The sequence below is a fragment of the Scomber japonicus genome, chromosome 11 (assembly GCF_027409825.1).
Source record: "Scomber japonicus isolate fScoJap1 chromosome 11, fScoJap1.pri, whole genome shotgun sequence".
NCBI classification, from domain to species: Eukaryota; Metazoa; Chordata; class Actinopteri; order Scombriformes; family Scombridae; genus Scomber; species Scomber japonicus.
Genome location: NC_070588.1, coordinates 31,198,514 through 31,218,336, shown reverse-complemented (window position 1 = coordinate 31,218,336; position 19,823 = coordinate 31,198,514). Strand labels below are relative to the sequence as shown.

At 39.2% G+C, this 19,823-nt stretch overlaps 1 protein-coding gene across 1 annotated transcript in view; it reads right to left on the bottom strand.

Annotated features, from left to right (window-relative positions):
• Nucleotides 1-16,596, bottom strand: part of lrch1 (leucine-rich repeats and calponin homology (CH) domain containing 1) — a 117,821-nt gene extending 101,225 nt beyond the window's left edge. The window contains exon 1 of the mRNA XM_053328457.1: nt 16,352-16,596. Coding sequence (XP_053184432.1) covers nt 16,352-16,577 — 226 coding nt within the window. The 5' untranslated portion in view covers nt 16,578-16,596. The remainder of the gene's footprint in view (nt 1-16,351) is intronic.
• Nucleotides 16,597-19,823: the final 3,227 nt, after the last annotated feature.

Here is a 19,823-nt window from a genome sequence, read left to right as displayed (position 1 = left end):
CTCAGTGTGTGTTATACTATAGTGTAACTCAGTGTGTTATACTCTAGTGTAACTCAGTGTGTGTTATATTATAGTGTAACTCAGTGTGTTATATTATAGTGTAACTCAGTGTGTGTTATACTATAGTGTAACTCAGTGTGTGTTATATTATAGTGTAACTCAGTGTGTGTTATACTATAGTGTAACTCAGTGTGTGTTATACTCTAGTGTAACTCAGTGTGTGTTATATTATAGTGTAACTTAGTGTGTGTTATACTCTAGTGTAACTCAGTGTGTTTTATATTATAGTGTAACTGAGTGTGTGTTATATTATAGTGTAACTTAGTGTGTGTTATATTGTAGTGTAAATCAGTATGTGTTATACTATAGTGTGTAACTCAGTGTGTGTTGTATTATAGTGTAACTCAGTGTGTTATACTATAGTGTAACTCAGTGTGTGTTATACTATCGTGTAACTCAGTGTGTTATATTATACTGTAACTCAGTGTTTTATACTATAGTGTAACTCAGTGTGTGTTATATTATAGTGTAACTCAGTGTGTTATATTATAGTGTAACTTAGTGTGTGTTATACTCTAGTGTAACTCAGTGTGTTTTATATTATAGTGTAACTGAGTGTGTGTTATATTATAGTGTAACTTAGTGTGTGTTATATTGTAGTGTAAATCAGTATGTGTTATACTATAGTGTGTAACTCAGTGTGTGTTATACTATAGTGTAACTCAGTGTGTTATATTATAGTGTAACTCAGTGTGTTATATTATAGTGTAACTCAGTGTGTGTTATATTATAGTGTAAATCAGTGTGTGTTATATTATAGTGTAACTCAGTGTGTTATACTATAGTGTAACTCAGTGTGTTATATTATAGTGTAACTCAGTGTGTGTTATACAATAGTGTAACTCAGTGTGTGTTATACTATAGTGTAACTCAGTGTGTGTTATATTATAGTGTAACTTAGTGTGTGTTATACTATAGTGTAACTCAGTGTGTGTTATACTCTAGTGTAACTCAATGTGTGTTATATTATAGTGTAACTCAGTGTGTTATATTATAGTGTAACTCAGTGTGTGTTATACTATAGTGTAACTCAGTGTGTGTTATATTATAGTGTAACTGTGTGTGTTATATTATAGTGTAACTCAGTGTGTGTTATACAATAGTGTAACTCAGTGTGTGTTATATTATAGTGTAACTCAGTGTGTGTTATACTATAGTGTAACTCAGTGTGTGTTATACTCTAGTGTAACTCAGTGTGTTATATTGTAGTGTAACTCAGTGTTTTATACTATAGTGTAACTCAGTGTGTGTTATATTATAGTGTAACTCAGTGTGTGTTATATTATAGTTTAACTCAGTGTGTGTTATACTATAGTGTAACTCAGTGTGTGTTATACTATAGTGTAACTCAGTGTGTGTTATACTCTAGTGTAACTCAGTGTGTGTTATATTATAGTGTAACTCAGTGTGTTATATTGTAGTGTAACTCAGTGTGTTATACTATAGTGTAACTCAGTGTGTTATATTATAGTGTAACTTAGTGTGTGTTATACTCTAGTGTAACTCAGTGTGTGTTATATTATAGTGTAACTCAGTGTGTGTTATATTATAGTGTAACTCAGTGTGTGTTATACAGTAGTGTTACTCAGTGTGTGTTATACAGTAGTGTAACTCAGTGTGTGTTATACTATAGTGTAACTCAGTGTGTTATAATATAGTGTAACTCAGTGTGTATTATAATATAGTGTAACTCAGTGTGTTATATTATAGTGTAACTCGGTGTGTGTTATACTATAGTGTGTAACTCAGTGTGTGTTAAATTATAGTGTAACTCAGTGTGTGTTATATTATAGTGTAACTCAGTGTGTGTTATATTATAGTGTAACTCAGTGTGTGTTATATTATAGTGTAACTCAGTGTGTGTTATACTATAGTGTAACTCAGTGTGTGTTGTATTATAGTGTAACTCAGTGTGTGTTATACTATAGTGTAACTCAGTGTGTGTTATACTATAGTGTAACTCAGTGTGTGTTATACTATAGTGTAACTCAGTGTGTTATATTATAGTGTAACTCAGTGTGTGTTACATTATAGTGTAACTCAGTGTGTTATATTATAGTGTAACTCAGTGTGTGTTATATTATAGTGTAACTCAGTGTGTTATACTATAGTGTAACTCAGTGTGTTATACTATAGTGTAACTCAGTGTGTTATATTATAGTGTAACTCAGTGTGTGTTATACTATAGTGTAACTCAGTGTGTGTTATACTATAGTGTAACTCAGTGTGTGTTATATTATAGTGTAACTCAGTGTGTGTTATACAATAGTGTAACTCAGTGTGTGTTATACAATAGTGTAACTCAGTGTGTTATATCATAGTGTAACTCAGTGTGTTATACTATAGTGTAACTCAGTGTGTATTATAATATAGTGTAACTCAGTGTGTTATATTACAGTGTAACTCAGTGTGTTATACTATAGTGTAACTCAGTGTGTATTATAATATAGTGTAACTCAGTGTGTTATATTACAGTGTAACTCAGTATGTGTTATACTATAGTGTAACTCAGTATGTATTATACTATAGTGTAACTCAGTGTGTGTTATACTATAGTGTAACTCAGTGTGTGTTTTATTATAGTGTAACTCAGTGTGTGTTATACTATAGTGTAACTCAGTGTGTGTTATACTATAGTGTGTAACTCAGTGTGTGTTGTATTATAGTGTAACTCAGTGTGTGTTATACTATAGTGTAACTCAGTGTGTGTTATAGTACAGTGTAACTCAGTGTGTGTTATATTATAGTGTAACTCAGTGTGTTATATTATAGTGTAACTCAGTGTGTTATACTATAGTGCAGGGGTCACCAACCCGGTGCCCGCCCGGTGCCCGCCCGCAGCGACCACATCAGTCGCCCATAGGCCAGTTCTAAAAATAGCACTAATCACGAATTAGCTCTGTCTAAAATTTTATTTAATTGTGTTGCTATTCTTTTTGAATTACATTTACAGTGATGTAAATTTAAAAACGAATACATAAAAACGTAAAAAAAAATGTATATCATATAAAAAGTTTAATATACGAACTCTGACGTAGTATGGGTCGGAGGTCAGTCTAGTGCGCATGACAAACCAGCTTTGCTGAGATGAGCTCGTGAGCGCTGAGATGAGGAGACGAACGCGTTTTCTACCCACAAAAACATGGCAGAAAAAAGGAAGAAAACTTGTCATTTTAACAGTGAATGGGAGGAAGAGTTCTTTTTTACTAACGTGAACGAAAAATGTGTGTGTCTCATTTGCGGTGCGACTGTGGCGACGACTAAGCGGCACAACGTGGAGAGACACTTCAGTACATGTCACAAAAGCTACCATGCTAACTACCCACCAGGCAGCGCACTACGGACGGAAAAAGCCCGCGAGTTAAAGGCAGCTTTGGGCAAACAGCAGTCTTTTTTTACGAGGCCGGTGAAAAACTCTCAAAAAGCAACCAAAGCCTCATTTAGAGCTACACATTTTTTGATAAAGAAGAAGAAGGCGTTCTCAGACAGGGAGGTTCTCAAAGAAGCAATGATGATTATTGCGAACACTGTGCTTAAAGATGAGAAGAATGGAACGGATATCCTCTCCACTCTCTCCGATGTCCAGCTGGGGGCGAGCACGATGGCTAGAAGAGTGTCTGCTATGTCTGGGAACTTGACAGAGCAGCTGGACCGGGATCTGGCAAGGTGCAGCTGGTTTAGCATCCAGTGCGACGAGTCTGTGGACAACAGCAGTACTGCACAGCTAATGATCTTTATTCGGATGGTATTTGATGATTTCTCCACTAAAGAAGAACTCCTGACACTACTGCCCCTGAAGACAACTACGAGGGGAGTTGACATTTATAACGCGGTAAAGAGTTTTTTTGCGGAGAAAAAAGTACCACTGCAAAAGCTGGTATCAGTGACTACAGACGGAGCTCCTGCTATGACCGGCCGGCATGCAGGATTCATCGCACACTGTAAAGGTGACACAGACTTCCCACCATTTCTGCATTACCACTGCATCATTCACCAGCAGGCGTTATGTGCAAAAGTGACCGGCTTTGAGCATGTGATGACTCCCGTCGTGAAGATCATAAACGGCATCCGCTCCAAAGCGAAACAGCACCGGACATTCAAGGTCAGGGTGTATACAGGTATAAACAAGTTAAATTTAAGACTTTTTAAGACCTTTTAATACCACTTCTAAATGAAATTTAAGACCAAACGTACGATGGAAATACAGTAATATTTCCAAGTAAACACACTGACAGTATGGTAAAATGACAAATGACGGTTGAGTTTAAGAACATCGGCTAAATGTGTGTCATGCGAAAAGATCACAAAAATGTCATCACTGTCCTAAATTAAATTACTGCGGCTGTACTAAGTGGTGGTGGTGTGACTCCTCATGTATGTTAATGGAGTGGACAAAATATTAGGAACACCTTTCAATATAATGCACCCTAATCTCTCAATAATGAACATAAAGCTGAATTTTCACCTTCTTGTCAAAAAATGTATAAACTTCATAACTGTAGAATTTATAGCAGAGCTGCTGTATTGGATTAAATTAGATTGGAAGCCAGTGAGTCTATTTTATGTAGTTAACTTATTCTCTGAACTATATTTTATAGTAATTACTTATCTAGTATTATACAGTTAAGTAGTTATATTCAGCTTCAGTAGCGTCATGTTTTTTGTTGAATGCCTCACTCTCTCTCTTCAGGTCTGTTGAATGAGAAACCTCTGAGTGACTTAAAATTGATGTTGTGTAACATCAGCTGATAAAACGCGCAGCACCGCAGCATAGTGTATAGTAACGTCACAGTTACCTGTCTGAGGATTAACGTTGTTAATGTTGACATCACATGGAGCTGTTTTCATTAGTTTTTCAGGCTCCGGTGTTTTTTTCTGAGCAGGTTCTGCCTCAGATGATGTAGATTTATGTTTTAACCAGCGGTCTGTGTTTGTTTCCTTAAACTTAATATCACTGTTAGCTTGTCTGTGTTATGCTAGCGGGAGGTACAGAGAGAGCTACAGGTGTGTTCAGGGTCGAAGTCAGACTGTCGGACACAGCAGTACCGACCCGCTGCAGACGTTGGTTGAACATTAATACATAGCTGTAAATGTGTGCGGGAATTTCCCGCATTATAAGTGTTGGATTTGCGGGAATCAATTAAATTGTGCGCAATACCCGCAATCCCGCGCTAAAATTCAGGCCCTGAGCTTCATACACACTGCCAGGGTTAGCCACCCTAACCAAGAGTATTCATTCCTTTCTAGCCATTTGTGATTGAACTTGCATTTCCCCATGTTTAAGTCGAGTGGATATCAGTGCTGAATTAGGCCCACCTGTAGATGCTTTACCCTACGCCATCAAGAGCTGCGCAATACGAGCTGCGCAGTAGACTACGCTCTGACCTAACCATAGACAACGCAGCACAACGCAGCACCGGAGAAAAAATATTCAACCTTTTTGTTTTTCGAACAAAACAGATTGCCCGCATTTTCGCGGCGGCGAGACTCAAATATTTAAGACCCATGCAATCTGAATTTAAGACAATTTAATACTTTTTAAGGCCTTATTTTCATGAAAATTGATTTACGACTTTTTAAGACTTTTTAAGGACCCGCGGCCACCCTGAAGGTGCTATTGGAGGAGCTGTCAGCTGAATATGGTGACCTGTTACTGCACACAGAAATCCGATGGCTGAGCAGGGGACGGATTTTGCAACGTTTTTTGTCGCTTTTGGGTGAAATCAGAGAGTTCAGGCAGTCCAAAGGTGAAGACACCTCTCTGCTGGAGGACACTGAGTGGATACTTGACCTTGCATTTTTAACCGACATCACTGGGAAACTAAACCTTTTGAACTGTGAGCTGCAGGGCAAAGGTAAGACTGTTGCTGACATGATAAGTTCTGTCAATGCATTTAAAGCCAAGATGAGCATTTTCTCCATGCATTTACAGAGGAAAAAGGTGCTGCACTTTCCCTCTGTGCAGTCAGTGCTGAAAGACAATGCTTCTGCATCTGAGACTTTTGACAAAGCTGAAGAAAAGTACTCTCAAGTCATAAACAGACTTGGGCAAGAGTTTGAGAACAGGTTTTGTGACTTTGATCAGCTTGAGCCATGTGTGTCATTCATTTCCAATCCTTTCATGCAAGTGGATACAACATCCATTGCTGAGAAACTAAGTGCAACGTTCAACTTGGATGTTGGACAGGTGGAGATTGAAATTGTAACATTGCAAAATGACCTCCACCTCAAAGCCAACCAGGCCGCATCAAACTTTTGGTGCCTTGCAGACACTGAAAAGTACAGTGGTGTATGCACAGCAGCCATGAAGGTTGCCAGCCTGTTTGGTTCAACCTATCTGTGTGAATCAGCCTTTTCTGACATGAACTTCATTAAGAACAAACACAGAACCCGCCTCACTGATGCACATCTGCAAGAGTCACTCAGAGTTGCAGTGTCAACTTACATCCCAGATTACAGTACACTGGTGAAGAGCATGCAATGCCAGGCTTCCCACTAACATTAATGTTCAGTGTCTTCACTCAGGGGTCACCAACCCTGCTCCTGGAGAGCTCCTGTCCTGCATGTTTTAGGTTTCTCCCCACTCTAACACACCTGATTCTCATTATTGGCTCGTCATCAAGCAGCTGAAGCTTGTCACGAGCTTTAAATCGAGTTAATTATGAGAATCAGGTGTGTTAGAGTGGGGAGAAACCTAAAACATGCAGGACAGGAGCTCTCCAGAAGCAGGGTTGGTGACCCCTATTAGTACAAATGTGATAAGATTTATTTTAAAAGGAGTTGATTTTTGTTAAATCTTACATAATTGATAATTTGTACAAACATGGCTCAGAGTTTATGATTTGATAAAAACTGTTAGTGGCTAGTAAAAATTGAAAAAGATTTCCTGCAAAATGTTGTGGAAGTGATCATTTGAAAATGAAACAATTGGATATTGCATATTGAAATGTATCTGTTTCCTACCTTGTTTAATCATTCTGAATAATTATTGTGATGGATCATTAATGTTCAGTGTCTTCACATAGATTATCATTAATAAAAATATAAAATTAAAGGTACACTGTGTAACTTTGTTATTTCAGAAGTGTATTATCAAAGTGGTAGCCCTTTGCATTACTCAGTGCCCTTGAAGTAGCTCCCAGTTTCAAAAAGGTTGGTGACCCCTGCTATAGTGTAACTCAGTGTGTTATACTATAGTGTAACTCAGTGTGTGTTATACTACAGTGTAACTCAGTGTGTGTTATACTACAGTGTAACTCAGTGAGTGTTATACTATAGTGTAACTCAGTGTGTGTTAGTTATACTATAGTGTAACTCAGTGTGTGGTATACTATAGTGTAACTCAGTGTGTGTTAGTTATATTATAGTGTAACTCAGTGTGTGGTATACTATAGTGTAACTCAGTGTGTGTTATACTATAGTGTAACTCAGTGTGTGTTATACTACAGTGTAACTCAGTGTGTGTTATACTACAGTGTAACTCAGTGAGTGTTATACTATAGTGTAACTCAGTGTGTGTTAGTTATACTATAGTGTAACTCAGTGAGTGTTATACTATAGTGTAACTCAGTGTGTGGTATACTATAGTGTAACTCAGTGTGTCATACTATAGTGTAACTCAGTGTGTGTTATACTATAGTGTAACTCAGTGTGTGTTATACTATAGTGTAACTCAGTGTGTTATACTACAGTGTAACTCAGTGTGTGTTATACTACAGTGTAACTCAGTGTGTGATATATTATAGTGTAACTCAGTGTGTTATATTATAGTGTAACTCAGTGTGTTATACTTTAGTGTAACTCAGTGTGTGTTATACTATAGTGTAACTTAGTGTGTGTTATACTATACTGTAACTCAGTGTGTGTTATACTATAGTGTAACTCAGTGTGTGTTATACTATAGTGTAACTCAGTGTGTTATATGCAGCTTAGGATGCAGCTGTAGCTGTTTGTGTTTCCTAGGTGAAGCTTGGGTTAAAATGAGTTAGAATGAAGCAGGTCATGTAGCCACACTGTCAAGTGTTTTCTGTTCCTGTCTGAGTGAGAAACACCTTCACATCAGACTGTACGACCACAACACCTGACACACAGCAGCAGCAGCAGCAGAAGAAGAAAAGTCAGTGGATTGGATAGTGGGCTGACTGTCATGGTTGGGGACAGAGTTATTTATCTTTAATGCACTCAGGACATGCTAACATGCTTGACATGAATAGCCTCTTAGCTGCTAATGTGAAGTGTGCCAATACTGAGGTCAAAAAATGATCAAAGTCACGTCCATGTATCATATGATAAGTCCATATAGACATGATGTAGATCATTTATGTTATTGTACGATAAGTCAATAAGGAAAGAAAGAAATGTGAAGTAAAGTAACAGTGATGAGAAATAGGTAACGAGGTCACAAACTAGAGAGAATAAAACTGTTGTGTAGAAGCAGTCTGATGTGAATCTGCTGCATCTATTTTTATCTGTGTGTGTGTGTGTGTGTGTGTGTGTGTGTGTGTGTGTGTGTGTGACTGATGAGAGCAGCAGTTCAGCTGGAATGTAAAAAAAAACCCTGCAGATGGATTTAACATGAAGCACAAACCTGTAATCTTATGTAACAGCTCTCTCACACACACACACACACACACACACACACACACACACACACACACACACACACACACACACAGACTTAGGGGATGTTGGATGTTGTTTCTGTCAATATGACTTAAACACACGTACAGTATGAGACAACTCTGTGTATTTGTGTATGTGTGTGTGTGTGTGTGTGTGTGTGTGTGTGTGTGTGTGTGTGTGTGTGTGTGTGTGTGTGTATGACCAGCAGCAGCCCGCTTCCCACCACATTCCCAGCTTTAGACAATACAGATTTCTGCAGTGTTTGGCAGTTTTTCCAGAGGACACACACACACACACACACACACACACACACACACACACACACACACACACACACACACACACACACACAGACACAGACACACACACACACAGTATTAATAGCCAGTCATTTAGTGCTCAGTAGAACAGAGCAGAGGGTGATTTTGTAGCAGAAGCTTCAGATTAAAAACAGAAAGTGAAACAGTTGAAGGTTTTGCTGCTAAGAATGAAACAGAAAAGTTGAACTTATCTTCTCCTTTACTGCTCCTTTACACACACACACACACACACACACACACACACACACACACACACACACACACACACACACACACACACACACAGCTGGTATATGAGGGACTGAAACAGAGAACAGACTGACTGGTTGGTTTGGTTTGGAAATCACCCTCCTTCACCTTTCCGTTACTGGACTCGAATGATAACCTCCATTTTTTTTTAAATCCCCTAAATTCCACAGACTCAGAGCTTCCTCTGTTTGCTTTGTCATCAATTTAACTGTCTGCCAGGTAGGTCAACCCAGACATGATCATTTCCACAAGCCATTCATCCTAAATATCTATTTCTGATGTTTTGTTTAGTCTGTAAATGTCTGTGAAGAATGCTGATCACAGTGATGTCATCATATGTGTCAATCAGTTGATCACTTACATATCTGACTGTATGAAACCAATGTGGACAATCACATCAGCATCAGATTACTTTATCTATAAAAAGATTCTCAACTGAATGTTCACTAAATGTCATATTTCACAATCAGTATAAAAATGAGAGATGTAACCAATGAGTGGAGAGAAAATTCATTGGAATCTTTAATAATCAAATACTCCTTATTTTAAAGAAAAATGCTAATCAGCTGTTTACTGTGTTCAGCTAATTATATGTGAAGATTTCAAACTTTTATGTGTCCTAAACAACAGCAAACTGATGATCTTTGTACTCTAAAAAAAACTTTTATCATTTTCTGACATTTTATAGACAAAACAACACATGGATGAAATAATCAGCAGATTAAACAATAATGGAAATAATCCTTAGTTGCAGGCAGCGTTAGTAACAAATGGCCTTACATAAACCTGAGAGTAAAAGTCTTCATGAATCCAAATTTTAGAGGTACTCAGAAAGAGAGCTGCTGAAAATCTCTTCATACACCTGCAGAACAAGTACCTGACAGTCACAACCAGTCCAAACGTTAGATCTCATACAGAAATGCGCTCAACCCAAACTGCTCCACCAATGAACAAGCAGCTACAGCCGAAAAATACACTCAAACACTCCTTCAGATGTCATGCTCCAGCTGTTTCTACATCTGTATGCTGCAATTATTTCAACAACCTCATGCACCACATAATCAGAGCTCAGCCTATTTGTTTATAGAACATGCTGTGAGAATCAATCATTAAAACCTCAGACACACAGCATCAATGTGAGCAGTCATGCCTATCTTAAAATCAATAATGAGACCAGAGCAGGTTAGAAGGTAAAATGTATGAAACAGAACTTATATTGTATAAGAAGCTTTAGAAACGGTAGAAATAATATAGGCTACATTTATAATTTACTGAGAGATCATTAACAGCACGTCACATTTTAATACTAATACTAAATATCATGAATCAATTAGCAAGTTTGAGCAGAAAAACTTCAACAGAATAAAAAAGCAGCATAAAAAAAGATGGTGTCTGTCTTTCATTTAAGTCCGTCTGAGTGAACCTGTGCTATCTCAGCCTACATAAATGAACAACTTCATAATAGCACTACACTTGAGTTAGCCCCAGACAGTGTGAGCGCTGTTAGCTGTTAGACACTGTAAGAAAATGTTAGCTGTAAGAAAGAGTTAGCTGATAGCTGTAAGAAAGAGTTAGCTGTTAGCTGTAAGAAGGTGTGAGCTGTAAGAAAGAGTTAGCTGTTAGCTGTAACAAGGTGGTAGCTGTAAGAAAGAGTTAGCTGTTAGCTGTAAGAAGGTGGTAGCTCTAAGAAAGAGTTAGCTGTTAGCTGTAACAAGGTGGTAGCTGTATGAAAGAGTTAGCGGTTAGCTGTAAGAAGGTGGTAGCTGTAAGAAAGAGTTAGCTGTTAGCTGTAACAAGGTGGTAGCTGTAAGAAAGAGTTAGCTGTTAGCTGTAACAAGGCGTACGCTGTGTTACCTGTTTGAAAGTGTTAGCTTATATAAAAGTGTTAGCTGTAAAAAAAAAGGTGTTAGCTGTGTTAGCTTATAGAAAGTGTTATCTGTTAGTTGTTAGCTGTAAGAAGGTGTTAGCTGTTAGTTGGTTTGTCTTTTGTTAGTTGTTAGCCGTTAGTTGTCAGCTGTGTTAGCTGTTAGTTGTCAGCTGTGTTAGCTTATAGAAAGTGTTAGCTGTTAGTTGTTAGCTGCAAGAAGGTGTTAGCTGTTAGTTGTGTTAGCTGTTAGTTGGTTTGTTTTTGTGTTAGTTGTTAACCGCTAGCTGTTAGTTGTCAGCTATGTTAGCTGTTAGTTGTTAGCTGTTAGTTGTCAGCTGTTAGTTGTCAGCTGTGTTAGTTGTTAGCTGTTGGCTGTAAGGAGGTGTTGGTGGGAAGAAGGTAGAAGGAAACCAGCTCTGGTTTGTGTTGTGCTACAAGTTGAGGCTTGTGTGGCTGCTGATATGAAACTAGGCTGAACCACAGTGTATGTTTTATGTGTGTGTGTGTGTGTGTGTGTGTGTGTGTGTGTGTGTGTGTGCAGTAGATTGTGTGAAACGTTTTTGCGTGTACATGAGTGTGTCCACCGCATGCTCATCAAGTCACAGTGACTCACTGTTCCCTTTCCACTCATGTCCTCTCATTTCATTTCATCTCATTTCATTTCATGGGTGTTGGTCACAGTTCTTGTGGGACTGGAGACGACTCTGTCTTCAACACACAGGACACATGTGTTCACTACCATCAGAGCGGTATGTTAATGTGTAAAGTTGATGTTGACATGTTGTCAGTAGCGACTGTTTGGTTCTGAATAATAAAACTGAGCCTGTTGAACATGAATAAAGTTTCTAATCATCATCCTGTGACTGTCTGCAAATGGAGAAGCACAAGGAAGTTCTCTGCAAATGGCTGAAGAATCAGAGTAAGGATGTTGCATTTTTCCCCTCCTGAAGGTTTTATGGAGAAAACAGCACTCACATATTTGCTGTCAGCTGCAGGAGACGTTCAGAGTCAGAAGCCTGTCCAATGTCTCAAACTTAACTCACACAAACCAAAAGGGGAACTTGAAAACACATTCTCCTCTCTGACATGTCCTCTATCTCTACCTGACAATGCTTCCAACCTTCAATCAGCAACTAGAATAAATATGTTTTCCCTCTTCACATCATCTGTCATCTGATACACAACACCTTCAAACTAAAAATGGAATGAATTGCATTTATCTAAACGCAGGATGTTTGTGCCACCTTGCAGTCCTGGTGTAAACACAAGGCACAAGGGATGCAGATCATTGTGTTTTAAAAGCAGAAGGCTGTCTCGTCGTGCTGAGCCAATTAGTCCAATAATAAATTAGTTAATAGACAGAAAATATGCTACTCTGACGGCAGCTTTAATAACAAATGAATCATTTATCCAGTAAAAACACACACAACAGTCTTTGCTGCTTCTCTGTTACTCATATCATTGCATGTATAGTTTGGGGGTCTGAACAGAACTTTGTGTTCTGGGAAATTATGATGAACAGGTTTTGATTGATGGTTTTAATGGTTATAATGAAATAATCTGCCATTCAAATGTTGTTGCATTCTTCCCTTAAATAAATGAATAGAAAGAATTATGGCTGTCAACATGAGATAATAATATAGCTTGATTGTGAATGTATTTTTTCTATGAATGAACGATGATAAGATATCTATGGATGCAAAATACATTAAACATTTGGTATAGAGACAATTTATAAAGGGAATACTTAAGCCAGGTCAAAATGACTGGCTCTATACAGTGAAGGATCAGAATATGAACAGTATGTAAGGCTTAACCAACACACATGAAACTACTTTAAAATAAACCATCACTGATGTGACCACAGCTGCCATTGAGCAAGGCAGCACATTGAGTACAGAGCTGTCATACTGTCTGTTTCTGTAGAAGATCGACTGTGGTGATGTAAGCCTGCCTCTCTTTAGTGCACATAAACAGTGACATCATTAAGACTGTCAGCTGAAGCTGTAACACAGTGTTTAGTTTGCACTGAAAGATGCTATTTTAAAAACTCCACAGCAAGGTCTCTTCCCTCTAAAAATATTACTGAGACCATCCACAGAACTCACTGTGGAAGATTTTCAGTCCTCCTGGATGAAGTCTCCACAGTGAAGTCACACACTCAGTTCATTCACCTCTGTGGTGTTACAACAAAAAGTCTCAAAACAAAAGTCTAGGTGTGCATGGAGACGCAGCAGTGAGACGACTAAAGGGAAGTGAGATGACATCATGTCTTTACTTATTTCCTGCACATTTCCTGCTCATCAGTATAATCAGCTCCTCTGTGGATCAGAGCACATAGAGAAACATTATGATGAGCAGGCTGCTGCTGATGCTGATGATGCTGATGATGAGTGTGGGAATCTAAAACAATCATTGATGCATCTCGATTAATCTCAACATATCACATCCTCATTTTACTGCGGCTCATTTTTCATCAGTTCATACAAAAAGTAAGATAAATATGAACTCCATTTTTTATTTAGAAAGTACTTTAAAAACCTGAATGTCAACATTCATGTTGAACATAAGTGTCATTCAGTGTCTTAAAATAAGTAGACTAGGGGTAGGGGTGAAGCTGCTTGTTATCATGTCTGTTGAAGTGTAGAGCAGTCTCTGCTGTACTGTCAGCTCAGAGACAGACATCACTGTCCAACACGCTGAGACAGACTGAGCATTTACTTTCTTCACCTGAGACTTTACATTGTTTCATGCTGCAGTGTGTGTTGGTCAGCTGCTGTGTTAGCCCCTCCGCTAACGTTAGTGTTAGCTGAGTGACAGTGTTGAAAGTTCACAGTTAACTTCACGATCGTCTCACAAAGGTAATTATTCATCATTCAATCAGTCATTCAATCACAAAATGTTTTTAAGATGAACTACAGATGAACTCTGGTGTGTGTCCGGCTGCTGCACTGCCCGTATGTTCCGCCTTTGTAGTCCGTCAACATCAAGTTATTAGCTAACGTTTAAATAAATAAATCCATTCTTGGAACCTCCTCAAAGCTGAAGTCATGAAGTCTGTCGCTGCCTTCAGATGTTCTGTCTGTTCTATCACAGTACATACTGAGAGAGAGCAGGGCTCTGTACCTGTCTGTCTGTCACAGCACTCGCACTCAAAAAGGATGGATATAGTTCAGATGAAGTGTTGTGTGTTTGCTGGTTTAACTGCAGTTCATTCAGAGCAGAGTGAACGCTGACATCTGGACTCTGCTGCTGTCTGTTTGTTGTGTGAAAACAAAACAAGCCAAGCACAACACTGTGTGAGGATATTCAACTGATCTATTAATAAATCCATCTGCTCATCATTGTCTATATTTATACAAGATCATCTAGTTACCATGACAACATACATGCACATCAGCATGAGTGCAGAGTTCCTCCCTGATCTCACTTTTCTGGTTTTTAGATCACTCATTTTTACACTACATGTCACATTCAATCATTCATGCACATTCATACACTGATGACAAGAGCTACCACACACACACACAACCTGCTCATCAGGAGGAAACTAACCATTCACACACATTCATACACATTTATACACATTCATACACGGTTGACACAGCAATCAAGAGCAATTTGGGGTTAAGTATCTTACCCAAGGACAGATCAACATGCAGACTGGAGGAGTCGGGAATCAAACCAGTGACAACCTGCTCTTCCTCCTGAGCCACAGCTGTCCTGATATAAACACAGTTACAGTATAATTGTAATAAGATGATCTGAGCTGGAGCTGTGGTCTGTGTTCAGTCAGTGTGACAGATGTTTCAGGGCTGTGTCTCTGTGCTGATTTCAAACCTATGATCAGAGTCTCTGATGTAAACAGACCTGCTGGAATGACATCAGTCAGCTGATCTATACTGAACCTCACACTAACTTTATTGAATAAAACGTGTGTCCAGCTGATGATCATCACACTACCTTCTGACAGCTGTTTGACCTGCAGACCTGTTACTCTACTCCTCAACTTTGAAAAACTCTCAGCATCTTTATTTATTTTCACCATGTTATGAAATATTGCTCTGATTCATATCCACAATGTGAACATATGAGGTCATGATCAACCAATCACTGTCACCTGAGCTACTTCAGATCATGATGAGACTTGTCTGCTGTGTGGAGCATCTGATCTTTATCTATGAAGATAATGTTATTAAACCACTTCCACACACTCAAGGTGTTGTGTTTTTCACCAGCTGACCATCCAAATACACTCAACTTCAGCACCTTGTTACTGTGAGGTCACACGGCTGACCTCTGCACCACCAATCCCCCCCCCCCACCCCCCACACACACACAATGACATATTTGACCATCATCAGTAATGTAGATAGAATGAGTGAGTGAGTCAAGACAAATAACAGCAGAACATCATAACATCACTTCACTGTGATAAAGCCTTAAAAACCAGGAGACACAACACTGATGATGCCATATCATATATATTAATATCAAAAATCTAAGACGATATCTGGTCTCATATCAATGTATTGACATGATATCCATACATTGTCCAGAGTTCACTCCAATAACTAAAACTGCTTTCATGAATTCATCACCCCAAATGATGCTTCTGCCATATTTCACTATAGTGTTACTATGGATGTTTTAATAAGTACGTGCTGTGATGTTTACCAGTAAGCTCAGCTCTGTTCCTGTAAATCAGTGTGTGTGGCTGCACCCTGCTCTCCATGCCTGTTTACAACTCTAAATGGATTAAAAGGAAGTGGTGGGGAATTCCAGTGCAGGCCCTCTGAGCAGTTACATCCATAATAAACATTACAATGTCCACCTTCATACACACACACACACACACATTTACTGTATGCTGGACAGTGTGTGTTTACATGTAAACAATCCTCCACACACCACAGGTCATCTGGTGCCACCAATGGTACCCGAGTCCAGCTGTGTGCATCTGGTCCAGGCGAAAAAGTTACATTCACACATGCTGTATCACAACAACAGCTCACTACAGGGAAATGGACTTAATGTTAACACAAGCGCAGAGGTCCGGGGGTTCGATTCCTGGCGTAGCTTAATGACCACACTCGCTCTTTGGTTATAAATGGGCAACGGAAATGCCAACGCCATAAATAAAGTACAACGGTCACTGAGGTCCGCTCTGCTGTAACGCCTTACTGAGAGTCGTTACCGTTCAGCATCGGTTAACCGAGCAAAGATGCCCTACCTGCCTCCACCGTATCCGTCAGGTCGTGGTTGGCTGCTGTCCGGGGAAACTCCTTTAGTTTTCGGGAGCTGAGGTTGAGAGCGCCGCTGGCCGCCGCCTCCTCCAGCGCCCGCTCCAAGCCGCGGTTGGGAGGCAGGTTGGCGCCGCCGAGGTGAGTCTGGATAGAAGGAGAAGAACCGAGCTGGGAATGAGGAGTACGAGCCGACTCCGGTCCCAACGTCGCCATAATGCTCCCCCTCTTCGCGGTTCTCCGCTGCGTGTGTGTCGGTTCTGTCCGAGAAAGAGAGAGTGCGCGAGCTTACGTTGAGCCAAGCAGCGAGACACGGGCACGATGCGCGTTCACGTTCCTCCGAGTCTGCTGCCCTCCACGCACGATGTCAAGCGTCAAAGTTGACCTGCGAAGCGATATCCGGTCAACAACTTTCAAAATTAAACACATGCATTATGTTACAGAACTGCTCCCAACCAACAAAAACTGCATTGTCTGTAATATACATTTAGAAGCGCCCTGGAGGTTGAGTGGTTAGAGGGACCTGTGCTGCAGGTCATTCCCCTCTCTCTGCCTGTTTCCTGTTGGTCTCTTTGCCAGCTACTATGTAAATAAAGGCAAAAAGCCCAAAATAAATCTTTACCAAAAAAAAATAGATATGTATACACCAAGAAACTTATTACAGATTTGTTTTAATGATGTGACTCCAGATATTTACTATAGTAATTTCAAGACAAATGTATGCATCGTTATGGAACATAATTATGGAACTTGCTGAATACTATTTTAGTTGTTTAGCTTTTTGTTTGGTTTCACAGTCACAGTCACATAACTGAAACATCTCCTAAAACAAGCCAAGTTTACCTGTGATACAGTTACAGATGCTCTCTACACATATAGCACAATATGTAAGATATGTAATCAGTGTGTAGGCCTACATTAGCCCCACATTCTTGTGTCTTTATAGATTTAGTCTTCAACAAACTAAACACATAAATAAGCCTAATAAATAAGTAGAGATATAGGCTAGTTACTCTAAAATCATACACCATGATTGAGGTTAATTAGAGAACTGTGTGTGAATAATTGCCATAAATATATCACTAAAAAATGAAAGGGCCTCTCCTGACAGAATCATTTTTTCATATTTGAGTCTTTTTACTGGTGATTCCAGTCAAACATCCTCTTAAGAAGAAACTGAGGTTAAACAAAGGAAAGAATATGTGAACTTGAATGGAGACCCTTTAAACCAGGCGGATAGTCAATTATTCAGTTTCATTTATTTTGAAGACAGGCTTGCTACGTATCCGATCACGCACAGCATTTCTCTGACTTGACGCAGTTGCCTCACTGCGGCTGCGTACTGGACTGTGCAGCTGTGAGACAGCAAACAGAAAAAAACTCAGCGGTGAAAAGTCAGTTAACAGCGACATCTGCTGGACAGGAGTTCAGCATGCGTCTAGTTTGTGCCAAATAGATACTCAACTGCCATTACATATTTTCTCCCGTGGTGTCACTGTAGTGTAAGTGTTACTTGAAGAAAAGATGGTCCTGTTATGAGCAGGTTTATGGGCCCCTAAAAGTCTGGTAGGACTTTCTGTTATACAGTCTATGGTATGGGCCCATAAACTAGTTGTGATGCAGCAGAAGTGTAGACATATTTGCCTTTAGTACTTTAAGCTTAAAAAACACTGGATTGTATATTTCTCATAATGTAACTGTGGCATCAATAACGCTTCCTTTTCCAGCCTTTCAAACTACGGGCCTTTTCCAGCCTTTCAAACTAACATTCTGTCTTCAAATCCAATCCAACAGGAAGCAGTTCCTCCAACAGCCACATAACAAACCAAACAGCTGTTTTACAGGCTGGGTTGTACTAATAAGAGACACACAATGTTTCACTGCAATGCTGAAGCAATACCCAAGGCCCAGTACCAACAACTAAATAATACTTTTTTTTAAATAACTAACTTCAAATGTCATATAAACAAGACTCTTCCAGGAAACATTTTTTAAAGAAGCCAAACTCCTCAAGTAGACACAAAATAGCTAAAAACAATAAGATCAAAGAATAAAAGGATTATAAATCTTAGCAGACATTGGATGGCAGCTGACCATACCGTTTCAGTACTGATGATCTCCACGTTTTGGCTGTCAGATAATATTTTGATGACTGTTAAACCACAAATGAAATGTTTAAAACCTGTTTAACATGTGTAAGACATGCTGATGCTTCAAAATAACGCGAGGAGCAGAGCAGGCACAGAATCAGCACAGAATCAGGCTTGTGTGTGTGTGTGTGTGTGTGTGTGTGTGTGTGTGTGTGTGTGTGTGTGTGTGTGTGTGTGTGTGTGAAAGAGCTCCATTGGGGAGCTGGAGAGCTGAGTCAACTGATTTCATAACAAGCTTGTATCAGCAGATACACGGTGCAGATCACTGATTACATTATATGGGCCAACACACATTTGTATTTCCATACTTGTGAGGCTCTTTAATGAAACAATATGTCCCTCAGCCCTTAACTCTGATCTTAATTTAACTCAAATTCTAACAATAACCAAGTCTAAACCCTCAAACAACCCTTTGAAAAAGTGAACATCCTCACTTTCCAACAAGAATCTGTAGCACAGTACTTGAGTACAGCAGTGCTTTGAGTTAAGTGTTAATATCAGTGGGTCACCATCCTCACAATGACAATGCTAACATATTGATGTTAAGCAGATGTGATGTTTAGCTTCTTAGTTTTATGCGTTAGCATGCAAATATCTAATTAGTCACACAAAGTGTAGCTGAGGCTGATGGGAATGTGATTAGTTTCCAGGCACTTCAAAGAACTCAAAGTATTGGACAAATTGAAATGTTGATGATAATAATTTGAGTTTATCCCCAGGGGAATGTGAACATCTAAACCAAAAATCATGGTCATACAGCCAACAGTTGTGGGAGATATTTCATTCATATCCGGGGACGGCTGTGGTTCAGAAGGTAGAGTGGGTCGTCCACTAATCAGAAGATGGGTGGTTCAATTCCCGGCTCCTCCAGTCCACATGTTTATGTGTCCAAAATACTTACTTAACCCCAAATTGCTCCTGATGGCTGCACTAATGGTGAATGAATGTGTGTACATACTGTAGTTAGTCTCCCTCCTGATGAGCAGGTTAGCACCCTGTGTGGTAGCTCCTGTCATCAGTGTATGAATGTGTATGAATGGTTGAATGTGACATGTAGTGTAAAAATGCTTTGAGTGGTCAAAAAAGACTAGAACAACCATTCATAACTGCTGCTGCTAACATGAAAATGAATGAAGCAACATCTTTAAAACAAGTGGAACATTTTAAAGAAATAAAATGGGGTTAAATGAATCTGTTACTTTGGAGATGCTGCAACAACGATGGCAACAAACTTTTTTTTTTAAATAGAGAAATGTAAAGGCTTCCTGTAGAAATCTGCCCTCTTGTGACAAACAAGAGCACAGTAGATCCT